The sequence below is a fragment of the Phlebotomus papatasi genome, chromosome 3 (genome assembly GCF_024763615.1).
Source record: "Phlebotomus papatasi isolate M1 chromosome 3, Ppap_2.1, whole genome shotgun sequence".
Taxonomy (NCBI): domain Eukaryota; kingdom Metazoa; phylum Arthropoda; class Insecta; order Diptera; family Psychodidae; genus Phlebotomus; species Phlebotomus papatasi.
Window position 1 is genome coordinate 85,855,119 of NC_077224.1, and position 13,537 is coordinate 85,868,655.

Below are 13,537 nucleotides of genomic sequence, written 5' to 3' on the forward strand. Positions count from 1 at the left end.
TTTTGACAGTGAATACTTCCATGATTTGGGTAAAATAATCGTGTAGAAAATTCAAGATGGATTAAATCAAATTGCGAAAAGTTGATTTATTGCCAAGTTTCGGTAATTTTGTGATCAAGTTTCAATTCCTAATTTAATACTGAAAGTCTGTCGAAGATAAATCATTCTAATTTCATTATTTTTCGTTCATGTGAAAGAGTTTACTTAATTTTGATACTTTATAAAGCTGTTAATTATTGTCGAGGAAGGGGCGGATAAATCCGATAATTTGACATTTAATAAATTGAACTTCAGCTAACTTCAGTCCATAGTCGGAACTTTAATAAAGGATTATAAAGGATTACGGTAGATGGCGGTATAAGAGTTTAAACTTAAACTAAAAATAATATAGTTTCGAAGTTGTCTGTCTATATGGTCCGTTCGTATCTCTATCATTATAATCCCTTCTGAAGTGAAAACGGTGAGAGATGTCAACTTTAGGTTTCGGGAAAAGGTGAAATGTCGATGGACAACTAAAATTGCATTAAAATTTTCCTGTTTTTGGAAAAGAATTCGTTTTGAAGGAAGTATAAAGTGAAATTTTGCAATCAGGACAACGCAGAATTCTGGCGTTAAAACAATTTAGAATACGACCTACTCTTTTAGAATTAAAAAAAAGCGTAATAAAATTGATTTGCACGGAAATCCATGTTTAGAATTCCAAATTTTACCCAATAATATTATCGGTCGGTTTAGCGAAAATCCCGAATGCTAGAATACTGAAAAGGCCTAAATCTAAAAGGCTTTTAAATCTTGAAAAACCAAACTCCCGAATGGGCCAAAATCCAGAATGGTTCGAAATCCTGAATGGGTGAGAATTCTAAAAAACTAAAGTCCTGAAAATTTAAAATTCCGAACGCCAAAATCCTCAAAGAGAATCCAAAGAGCCAAAGTTCTGGAAGAACCCAAATCCCGAAAGACCAAGATACCAGAAGCTAAAATTCCAAACAATAAAATCTAGAAAGGAACAAAATTTAGCTTTATTGTGATATAATTTATAGCTGCAGAAAGAGATTGAGAAGCTAAATTACATTATTGGATTATATGATATGATTATTATATGATTCGAAGGTATATCAGAGAGAATTTACCTAAATCCCCGTTGGAAGTTCGAACGTTTAAATCGATGAGTTACAAAAAAGTGAGCAAGTTCATGAAAAGGAAAATTAGAATGCAAACGTTCTGCCATCCTGGAATTCCACGAAATGTCAAGATAAATTCAAAAATTCGAAATGGCAGAACAATCAGCGCTAAATCGGCAAGTACGTGAACTTGCACTTTAGGCTTCCGGTGATTTTCGAATGGATTTGGCTCGACTTTGAAGTGGCTTTGTCTTTTCGAAAACTTATTACTGAACAGAACCAATCTCTCCGTACAGAAGTAGATCTTGAAAAATTCGAAAATCTATTTGAAGATCCAAAAAAGAGATTTTCTTACTTCTTAATACTTCTGCAAGGTGGCGAAAGTTACATTCTGTTCGAATTTCGAAGTGCTCAAGTGTCAAAATGTGGTGGTCTTCACATTGTTGTAAGGAAAACAACAGAACAACGACGTTTACTGTTCTTGCCCCAGTATTTAATCACTCCATAATCACTGAGTAACTCTTTTGCCAGCTTTTTAGTGTGATATTTGATAAATTTTCCCCACCTTGTTCGAAAATTTAGTACAAAAATTCGAAATTGAATTTGAATTATTCGAACTTTAACGACTTTTTGTGCAAATAGAGTTCCATTTACCTTTTATCCAAGACACTATTGGAGAATCAAAATCTACTTCTGTTTGGGCTCAGTCCGTTTTTGGACAAATCTTTTTTAATTTTTACACCTCGATACAATTAAATAATTTATTAAATACAATTTGAGTTTTTTGTTCTTTTTTTAAGGAGTGTATCTTGGAACCTGAAGTATGAAATGTAGTATTTTTAATACAAATCGAATTTTTTATTCCTTCTTCTTTAAAATTAATAAAAATGTAGACATAGCTTTGATGGTACATTTCGGCCACCTTCATTTTCATAGTTCCTTGTCCTTTGGGAATTCTTCAAATGTCTTTTTCACAGCATCTCGTATGTCGAAGCTGATTTTTTTTGGTTATTTTTTGCATTGTATAATCTCTATAGTATTCATATACTAGAAATTCATGGAAATTCGAGGAACAAAAAAGGTGGCCGGAATTACAAGCTGGCCGAAATTTGGTACACTTACCTTGTTTATCAATAAATTGAATTGAATTAATGCTTTTAAAAATAAGTAAAATATATAGAAAATGTTTTGTGTGCTGTTCTGGACTCTGCTTAAATTTTTGGAACATTCTTAAGATTCTTAGATTCAAAGTCTTAATTATTTTAGTACTTATTATGCTTCCTGTCACACAAATTAGATCAGAAAAATTTAATGAAATTTCGTTCAATCCTTTTTGTTGCACTCAAATCCAAGTTGAATTTATTATGATGCTCAGAAGAAGAAGAAGAGTGATAAAGAAAATGTGTTTACCCTTTCCTTTGGAGCTCAAATCTAAATTGAATTTGGTCTGACGCTAACAAGAGGAATAAGAGTGCTAAAGAAAACATATTCGATCTTTTCTTTCACATTTAATTCAAAATTGATTTTTTATGATATTTCCAGAAATAAAAATGTTATAAAGAAGACGTAGTCATCCCTTATTAACCTATTTAAATCTAGATTGAATTTGTTATGACATTCAGAAGAAGAAGAGTGCTAAATTAACATGTTCATTCCTTTACTTCGTATCTTTTTTTCGGCTCTTTTTCAATCGGGCGAAAAATTTTGTTGACAATTCCCACGTTTAATTATGAAGCTAATTTGCTCAAATTCGCTGTAGTTCTTCCAATTTTATCGTGATTCTTTATAATTGAGCGTTTTTGTGAAATTTACAGAGGTTTTGACGGCCAAATTTATCGATATACCGGATGACATTTTGCCCCAAATGCCCAATACAGAGAGAGTCTACTATAAATCTAAATTGAATTTGCCTTGATGCTCACAAGAAAAATAAGAATGCTAAAGAAAACATGTTCCTCTCTTTCTTTCGCACTTAAATCTAAATTGAATTTGCTGTGACAATCATAATAAGGACAATAAGAAAAGTGCAAAAGAAAATATGTTCAACCCTTTTTGTCTCATTTAAATCCAAATTGAATTTGCATTTCCAACTCAAACCTAAATTGAATTTGTTGTGGCGTTCACAAGTTCACAAAAGGAAGAACAGTGTCAAAGAAAACATCTTCATCTCTTTCTTACGCATTTAAATCCAAACTGAATTTGTTATGACGCCCAGAAGAAGAACAAGAAGACTGCAAAAGAAGAAAAAGATGAATTTTGATTTGATCTCTTTCTTTTAAATTAAAAGCTAATTTTTAAGTTAAAAGGTAACGACTGGAAGGGTTAATTTCTGTTGATGTTGGTTGATCTTGAGATATATCTATCTGAATATAGCACGTTTTCTCGGAAAAAAAATTTAGGTGTGATCGTGTGAGTCAGAATTTGGCAAAAAGAGGTGCGAGGAAAAAAAAAACCATCGCATAGTTCAATGGATTTTAGCGTAAATTACAACTCCCTGTGGCTATTGTAGAGTCTGCAAAAGTTGCTAATGTGAGCAATAGTTACAAGTTAATAAAAGTGAGATTACCAGGGAAAAAGAAGATGCGGTATAAAAATATAATAGAAAATACACTTTCGCTTTTTTTTCCTCATACAATTTTTTTTCTCATTTTTATTACAAAAAAAAAAAATGCCAAAGAGATGATCATTTTAATGTTGCGCACGAAAGAGAAAGAAATTGAATTAAATGTTATGCTCATGTGAGTCATAATTCGCATAATTCTTGATGTGAAGTGACCCTGAAAAAAGATTATTCCCAAAATTGCACGAGAGATCATTGTTACTTACGCGGAGTTTTTTTTTTGTACACTTTTGCTTCCAGGGAAGGTGTCTGGGAGAATTTGTACTTCTTCTTTTTTTTATGTTGATCTTAAGAGACAATGAGATGGTTTAAGAAATCCACAAGTGAATCCCCACGTTTGTTGAGTTTGTCACCATTGAGGAATAGAGATCATGCAGGAAGTTCAGTTGCAAATGAAAGTGAGGGAATTGAGACGACAAAAATCAAACGACTAACCTCATCAACTGAATGTTGTCCAGCAACAAATGATCATCATCCAGTGATTGGTGATGGCACAAGGAAGTCACGAATCGGTGAGTCTTCTTAACTAATAAGTCTCATATTTATCATTTTATTGGTGATGGTGCGCAAAAGCCTGAAGATCAAGTTTTTTTTTCTTGCTGGTGCTCTGGTGCTTCAATAACAAGAAATCTTTTGTTGATCTCTCAACCTGGAAGATGATGGTGTTTTTCCATCAGTATTTTCACTCTTTAAAAAGCTAACAGCAACTTTCCTTGCTTACTAAATACCTCCGCATATTTATTGTCTCATGATCCTCATCTCTGATCACGTACTTTGGTGGCTTTTTTTTTGCTTCTTCTTTTTTTCTGTATTTAATGCGATGTATTGAGTGGTATGTGACTTACTAATTCCTGTTTCACTATAATTGGCACAATTACAAACTCCCCATATTCGTTGATGGCGCGAGAGGGAAAAGTTGCGTTTTGAGGTGTAATTGCAGTGAAGAAACCATCCTTCGATTTCACCTAATCACAAAATCATTTTATTGCTCATACTCTGAAAAAGAGAAATATTTATAATCTCTCGATTAGGAAAAAAGACAGATAGACCTATTTTGCCTTATTCATTTTTAATAAGAGATGGCGTTACTTAAGAATTTACATAAGGCACAATATGAAAGTTCCTTTTACAGGTTTACTCTTAAGCCAAACTTAATTGAAATTATTTGAATTTTAATAAGAGTTTCTAATCAGGAAGCTCAGAGCTGGAGTTTCCTCAAGAATAGAGACATTCGAAAATCTGGGAAGAAAGTCAAAGATATATTTTCTGTTCGAAATTCTTTCAGAATTTCAAAATTTCGTACCAAGAAAGTATAAAGTCAATGATAAGCCTAGATCAGCTTATAGAAATCTTTGAAATCGATTATATCAGAAATTAGCAGAGATTGGGGGCTCATACTTTACATCCGTTTAGAGCCTCCTCTAGGCTTGGTATGTGCAAAATTTCACTTGAAAATTAGGAAAATGGGATGAGAAATGCATAAAAGTGTCTGAAAATCTTTAAAGTCGATTTTCTCGGAAACTATGAGAGATAGAGGCCTCAAACTTTACATCTGTTTAGAGCCTCTGTCAGCGACCCGCAAGAATTCGCGAAGATATTCATTGCTCCGCGAAAATCCGTGAGAAAATTCGCGGCCCGCGAAAATCTACGAAAAATTCGCTGATAGCGAAAATTCGTGTCCCGCGAAAATCCGCGAAAAAATCGCGCTCCACGAAAATCCGCGAAAAAATACGCGCTCCGCGAAAATCCGCGAAAAAATTCGCCCCACGAAAAAATTCGCGGCTCGCGAAAATCCACGAAAAATTTGCGAGTAGCAAAAATTCGTGTCCCGCGAAAATCCGCAAAAAAATACGCGCTTTGCGAAATCATTTGATTTCTCATAGTTAAACTCATTTCTAAAAAAAAAATCACTTAGACAGTGGATGAAGAGTATCCTTGAGATGATATTTACGTAATAATTTTTTGCATCTGAGGGAAATTATTTTCACGGTGGCGGAAAATTCGCAAGTACTACACTGTGTGTGGTTTCAAACACTGAATGTGTGAGCGTTCGCACATCCATCAGACAACTTCATCTTGAAAATCATAACCTCACTAAAGCCTCATAAGCCATAGTGAGACATGCGTGGTCATTTCCTCTTCGACAGGCATATAGTCTCCTTCCCATCTCCATGAGACGACGGTTATTGGCAGTGTGAACCGTGTGATCATATTCATAGTCGATTATTCGATATTCATTTGGAGGAAAAACACTGCTCCAGAAAATGTGAAAAAAGGTGTTTTAAAGATCTTCTTTTAGTGCAGTGATAGTTTCCGCGGGTTCACGGGGTACAGTATAACAATCGGAAAATAATTTTTAATTGTAGATAAAATTTATTTCCAGAAAAAAAGCAATGACTAACCCAAACCCCCATCGTGTGAACGCTGCCCCCGGGGGCAAGAATCGCACAAATCCTCTTATATTTTTCTTTTTCCTGTCCAGGAAAAACCAACAATTTTGTGATAGTGAACTAGGCATGCATAGAAACCTAAAAGATCAGAGAACTTTTTGGTGTAGTGCAATTCACTGCCCATTTTACAGATTAGTCAAAAAAAAGTCCTGAATATGAAGCACGAAAAAATGTTCTAAGGTTGCCTACATTCCCCTACATTTATTTGAGCATGAATTATGAATTGAATAAAAATTATAGATTTTGAGAATGGCAATGTCATATTAATTTGTACACATATCAAACTTTTTACTTTAAAAAAAATAATTGACGTTTACAACCTTTTTCTCCGCGTGAGGGCACTGTTTTCATCCACCAGTGGCGCTGAAAACTGTTCTCAATTTTTAATTCCCAATGAAATCCAATTCAATTCTTTCGTTTATGAATACATTTTCAATTGTATATCTTTCATGTGATTACCAATATCAATAAATGTATATTTATCGCAAATCTGAATTCTTAGCAGTTTTATGAACAGTCAGGTTTGTTTTTTCTGGAGTTTATTTAATTTAACCATGGCAAAATTTTTTTTTTAATTTTCACATTACTTATCAGAATTATCAGACAAATTTGCAATGACAGACTTTTAGATTTCTGTTTGCAATAATAATAAAAAAATAAAAAAATAAATGATAAACAAAGTTTGTGTCTCGGCTAAACTGTGTAGAACTTGGCTAACAAACTCTAGAAACTTATCAACTGCATTGGTCTTATTCTGAATTTAAACATTAAGTGATTTACTTTCACAAGTTCGAATATTCTGCAAAACGTTTTTCATTTTACCACAATTTTTATCGATCGTCATTCTCTTTTGATATTTTTTCATTTCCACAAAAAAAAGGTACAAAAAATTGGATATTTATGAGACGATTGAGTCAATTTTTATGGTGTTGGCGGCGCATTAAATAACAATCGAGTGAAATATTTCTCAAAAAATCAAACATATTGATTTGAAAATTAGAAAAAAGGCGTGTGAGCGGAAAATGAGAAAAAAAATATCAATCAGTCAATAATTTTCTCTGACTGAGAAATTCGATGTCTGTAACTTAAAGTGGAGACAAAAATAGAGTGAAGAAATATTGAGTAGATCACTGGCAGAAGGTATTTGGAATGATCGCAATTTAAAAGATGAAGATAATCAATCACTCCATGGTTCTCGCCTAAATAAATTTCTTTCCACACTTTTGTAGACAATTTGAGAAAAAAAAGCGAAACGTCTTTTTGCTTGAAATCCTGGAGTTCATAAAACAATTTCTAGACAATACTCTCATTTATAATCTTGCAAGAGATGAGAGTATAAAGATGAAAATGGGCGGGAAAATGAAAATTGCTCACGGTTGGGTCATTACTTTCAATTACAAATTGATACAATTAAACAAAAAAACAAAAAAAAACGAGGTGAAGAAGATGGTGAAATGCTTCAGTGAGATGGAAGTTGAGGGGTTTCCTTCATCTTTTCCATACCAACAACCATCACTATAAAGGTCGGGTAATTGTTTGTAATATTGAGTGTGAGTACAATGACACTTGCACGAAGAGATGAAGGAGAAAAATATGTGGTATTAACATGGAGGGCACTAATAAAAAAAAAGGTGGAAAAGAAGAAGAATTGTTGCTTTTATAAACATTGAAGGTGGTACTCAAACACAAGAGATAATATATCAATGGTGTGCAGGGCAAGAACTTGACAGTTACAGAGACAATTTTTCTAAATAATTCCTTCTCTTACAACTTTCTGTTGATTCCTGGCAGTTTTTTTTTGTGTTCTGGCTTCATTCTGGATCTTTTGAGTTCTTGCACTCCGCGATCGTGCAGTTGATCTCTGTGAGTGATCTTCATCTGACGATGCTGGAAGGGTGAAGATCACTGAATAAATATAAAACAGTGGCGATCGCAAGACAGATGACACCTCTGAAAACAAAGAAAAATAATAATTTAATGTTAAGTTTGACAGGAGCTATCTTTATTTCTCCGCGTGAGGGCGCTATTTTGGCCCGTGAGTGGCGCTGGCAACTGTTCTCAATGTCAAATTCTCAAGATTGAAGTTATTGCATTAGCAACGGAAATTCGCGGTTTGTACAGTATACACGCCATTGGGTACAGTAAATTTGTACAGTATATGCCTTAAGGAAATTTTACATTGAGTAGCCCTCAAGTTTCGCGAACTATGTTCAAGTTTCTTCACGTAGTTGAGTTGTGGAATTAGTATGGGGAATAAATATTTATAAACATAGTTAGAATGTTAAGAAAAGATCGAGAAAATATGGTGAATGGTACTGCAACGCCATCAAATTGGTGCCCACCACTATAACTAAAAAGAGCTTCCCATAGTGGCCACCGCGTTTTAAATGATTTACGAAGCCGCCACCATCACACTTCCAGAACCCTAAACTCTTTCGTTGCTATTTATATTGTTTCCACTTCACTAGGATGTGCAAACAATTTTTTTTGTGAGAATCTTCTCAGCTGACAACTCACTGGCACGCAAGTGTCAGAAGAAAACTCCACAGATGGCGTTATTAAACTGTTCTCAATTTTTATTTTTACACTTTCGTACGAAAAAGTTCAACTAAATCGAACCAAATTGAACTTTTTCGCGTAAAATCACTTTATCTTTAATGAGTTGAGAATTTTCCAAAAAAAATTATTAAGAATTTTTTTCCTGATTATCAAGAAATTATAAAAAAAAATTATCAAGAATTTTTTTTCTTAATTTTTTCTTGATTTCTTTAATCTGGAATTTTTCATATTTTTTTCAATGGTGTTTTTTATAGAGATTGACACTACTGCATGGCTACTATATTTTCGTTTCAATCAGTTACTCGTTTTTTTAAATGGTTCACGAACAAGAAAATGTATCTGAGGTGTAACAACCGACAAAAAAATTAAATTGGTAATAAGAAAGTGGAAAAACTGACGATTTATTGACGTCAATCTTACCTACTAGTATTATAATATACAATGAGGGAAATTCAAATAGGAATGATTCCGATTTTTTAAATAAAAATAAGAAACAAATCTGATAAAAAAATTAATGTCTTAGGCATATTTAAGACGAATTCATGAAGAGTTTTTTGTGCAATGCGTAGCTGATAGCATTCTTGAGCTCCTCTACGGCCCCTACGGTCTGATCCTGTTTAACTCCTGCGTTAATTTCTCTTGCAATGAGATTACGGTTTTTATTACTCCATAACGACTTGCGGATTCTTTTTTCTACACAAGTATATTTTATTAAATAAAATAATAAAATTATAACGGTGTTTTTGGGGCAAGGGGAAATTTTCTATGTTTTAGGAAGATTTTAGTTTCGTTCTTTGTGACCAAGGCAAATTTTTTGTTTTAAGAAGTTTTTAGTTTCGTCATTTTGGGCAAAAGGAAATTTTCTGTGTTTTGGGAAGTTTTTAGTTTTGTCATTTGGGGCAGAGGGAAATTTTCTGTGTTTTGGGAAGTTTTTAGTTTCGTCTTTTAGGGCAAAGGGAAATTTTCTGTTTTGGGAAGTTTTCAGTTTCGTCATTTGGGACAAAGAAAAATTTCTGTGTTTTGGGAAGTTTTTAGTTTCGTCTTTTAGGGGAAAGGGAAGTTTTTTTTTGTGTTTTGGGAGGAAGTTATCAGTATCGCCCATTAGGCTAAAGGGAAATTTTCTAAGAAAAGGGATATTTTTGGAAAGTTATAAAATATACTTGTACAAAATGTATGTAAGACAAGATTTCTAAACACAAAGTTTCTAAAAAACAAAAATTACTGAAGACAAAGATTCCAAAGACAAAGTGGGAAAAACAAAAGTGTTAGAAACAAAATGGAAAAAATAAAGATTCCCGATCCCCTCCATTGCAACTTCGATAGACTTTGAAAAATTGTACCAGTGCGTCTTCAACTTAAACGTTCAAAAGGCTCTAGAGAGCGTATTTCTCATCCGAATGGTATCATGTTTGCGTTTATTAGAAAGGTCTTGGAATTTTCAATAAAACCGATATCGGTTATTAACCCTTTAACGATGAGACACTTTTTACGGACTGAAAATAAACAATAAAAATTAAACTGAGAAACATAATCAATGATAAGTCTTACATCTAACCTTGGAAAGTCCAACAGAGTCTGATTCGGTGTATTTTGTGTTTCTATGAACGATAGGGATAAAAATAGCCCAAAAATTTAAGTATTTTTTCTGACAATACCAATGAATAATATTTCTCACTTTAATGAAAAATATTACGTATGATTATTGTAGTTTTTATTGCCAAAAGAATTTTACTTATAAAAAATTAGAAGTATAAAAAAAAATGAAATCAATTATGAATTTGAGAATTTAAAAATTCGCCATTTTTGAGCTCAAATATTGACTACATAGCAATTAGCTAGAGACTTGCAAAAAATATCCTAGATTCATTCAATCTTCTACTTTGCAAAAACGTGCAAACATAAGGAAAAAATAATTTTTAGGTAGTCAGGAAAAATTATTTTCTTTATGGGACACCGCTGTTCCAATCGTCCTTACAGGGTTAACCGGTAATAAACCGATTCGTAACCGGTAATTAATTTTTATTTGAAATTCAATTGTATTATTCTTGAGGTGTATTTTATGCAGTATTTCGAGCGATTTACAAATCGGTATAAATCGGTTGTGAACCGGTAAAGAACCGATTATGAACCGATGAGTGATTTTTGACCTTTTGAGTGATTTATGAATCGGTTTAAATCGGTTAAGAACTGGAATGCGAAAGTACTTTTGAGGTATAGTATCAGAATTGTAGAATGTTCTATGATTGCTGAACACCACTGTATACTTGCCTTTAGCAGTATTGGCGCGTAAAAGTTCAGGAGATCGATGGCGCAATCCTGTTTTCTTCCATCGATGCTAAAATATGTGATCTAAAACACCTGTTTAGCGATCGATGATGATCTCTTGGAGCCGTACTACCTGGATTGTTGTTCTTGCTTTTTTTTTATTAAGCTTCAACTTTGCTTCACTTCCTCTATGCCTCATTAAAAAATCTATCTTTTTTCTTGCTTTTTCTTTAGAAGGGAATTTGTGTGTGTATATATGTATGTTGTTTTTTCTGGATTTTGGTGCAATCATCATAAGTTCACAAGTAAGATTATATCACTTCTTTCATCACAATTTAATAATTTTCCCAAAATTGCATTATTAACAAAAATAAAATAGGAATTGGTGGATGATGAAGAAGGGAAGATTGAGTGATAGATGTATAATTTTGTCATGGGTTAGATCTCACATCGACCGGGAGTAAGTCCACATCGAATAATTATAGTGTGCAAGAGCAGAAAATAGTGGAGACAACGTCAAATGGGCGCCTCATGGGACGCTTTATATCGCCAAATAGACTGAAGAATAAGCATGTGCAGCAGGGGGGACAGGGATCGGGAAGGAGGATGGTTGGGCCATCCAAGAGGAATGAGATGACATTCAGGGAAAAGAGGAATCCATTGCCAAGTACAAGGTTATCGTGCTATACACCAGCAACAGCACAGAATCACTGCAAATCCATTGATGATTTCATCTTTCTCAATGTCGATGATTCAGTATCGACATCATCGGGCAGTGAGTATTCTGGGGAGATGAGTGCAATTATTGGATCATATCGGGCTGATGATGGTGATGACAAAAGCACCACAAATACCCATCATCAGCTAACAGTAGCCCGAAGATCGCAATTTGTGGCCAAGAATTTCAAATCAAAGTCCACGGAGAATGTTTTTGATGATCCGGCACCGGATGACGAGGTGCCGGATTGTTTGGGTGGGAAGAGAAGTGATCAGAATGGGGCACAGAAGGTATTTACGCGTTTCTATCCAAATAGACTGGAAGATGAGGTGGAAAATGCCTCAAATCGCAGAAGTCTCAGTTATGGTCATTTGCCGGAAATTGATGAATTCCTCTGCTACCAATCGCTCAATTCTGATGCTATCAGTGGCTTTGGGGAGCGCAAAAAGACCCCAATTGACCAGGATGATTGTGATTCGGGAATTCTGGTCAATGAGGGTCAATCGTCAATTGTCAGTGAGGTTGAAGAAAGTCCAGAACCGCCAAAACTTCCAGTTAGAATGCAATTGGAAGAGAAAAGGCATTTTAAATATGTCAAACTCGATGTTGATCCCTCAGCTGTTGCCCAGAGAAATGGCTTTGGTATTCTCATTTCACAAATCTCTCCGGAAACTCCCACAAATATCAATAGATACCGCATTAGGCATATTATGCGGGGGAGTGTAGCAGATTGTGATGGTAATCTTCGGGTTGGCGATGAACTAATCAATATTCTAGGCTACAGACTGCACAATTTGTCCTTCAATCAGGTGCAGGAACTCCTAGATTCACCCTTTAGGCGACCCAGTCGCAATACCCAAATTGATCTTGTGATTTGTCGCCAGGAGACAAGTGACAGAGATGCACAATTGAAGATGCGTGGGAGGAAGATTTCACTGGATTCCCAACTCGATGACAAAAGCAACACTGATGATTACACCTCAAGAGCCATCAGGTGAGTCTGATGAACAATTTCACTCTAAAGCTTTCCATTTTTTTTTTGGATACTCTCTGTCACCTTATCTTGTTGATTTTTCAGCTTATGAACATGACGTTTTAATTGCATATTAAATATCTCTCCATGTCTCGTAAATCAATTTGAATGGAAGTGACGCGCGTGTATAAATGCGATCTTTTATACGAAATACTTAGGTCAACACGTAATTTGAATTTGTTATTTTAAATAATTTTAAGAGATATTCTTCCTATGAAAAATCCCAAAGTTATACTTCCAGAAAACAACCGAAATAACAAAAAAAAAAAAAATCAAGAGCAAGTCAAGAAATATCGAAAAGTTTATCGTTTATATTGAAAATATCAATAAAATATCAATTTCCGGTTCATTACCGATTCGTGACCGATTAAAACCGATTCAGCCTTCTTCATAATTTCAAGACCTTTCATATGAATCCAAACTTGTCCCAATTGGTTAAGAAATACCCTTTTAATAGTCATTCTAAACTTTAATTTTGAAAAAATAGTTTTTAAATTGTCTGAAAACCTTTTACAGTCAAGTGTGCTAATCCGGGCGCTTCGCTATCTGGATCGTTTATGACTAATCCACTTAAAATAATATTTTTTATTTTTATTTTATTTATTATAGTGAATTAGCGAAAAGGCGACCCAGTTAGTGAATACTGACTTATTTCAGTATTATCATTATTTTATAAATTTTCTTTAATATTTTCGATAATTTTTTTTGGCTGCGACTTTTTGGTCAGTAAAAAATTAAATGTGGTCAGTAAAAAATAAAATACGGTCAGTA

General features: G+C 34.0%; 1 protein-coding gene and 1 long non-coding RNA gene across 2 annotated transcripts in view; one reads left to right on the plus strand and one right to left on the minus strand.

Moving 5' to 3' along the window:
* Positions 1–13,537, plus strand: part of LOC129806162 (tyrosine-protein phosphatase non-receptor type 13-like) — a 41,897-nt gene that overhangs the window by 24,214 nt on the left and 4,146 nt on the right. The window contains exons 2-3 of the mRNA XM_055854547.1: positions 3,982–4,253; positions 11,458–12,727. Coding sequence (XP_055710522.1) covers positions 4,040–4,253; positions 11,458–12,727 — 1,484 coding nt within the window. The 5' untranslated portion in view covers positions 3,982–4,039. The remainder of the gene's footprint in view (positions 1–3,981; positions 4,254–11,457; positions 12,728–13,537) is intronic.
* On the minus strand, positions 3,798–8,139 carry LOC129806177 (uncharacterized). The gene is made up of 3 exons (XR_008752152.1): positions 7,960–8,139; positions 3,948–4,737; positions 3,798–3,898 (listed from the first exon to the last, which is right to left on the minus strand). It is a non-coding gene; the product is annotated as an uncharacterized LOC129806177 (long non-coding RNA).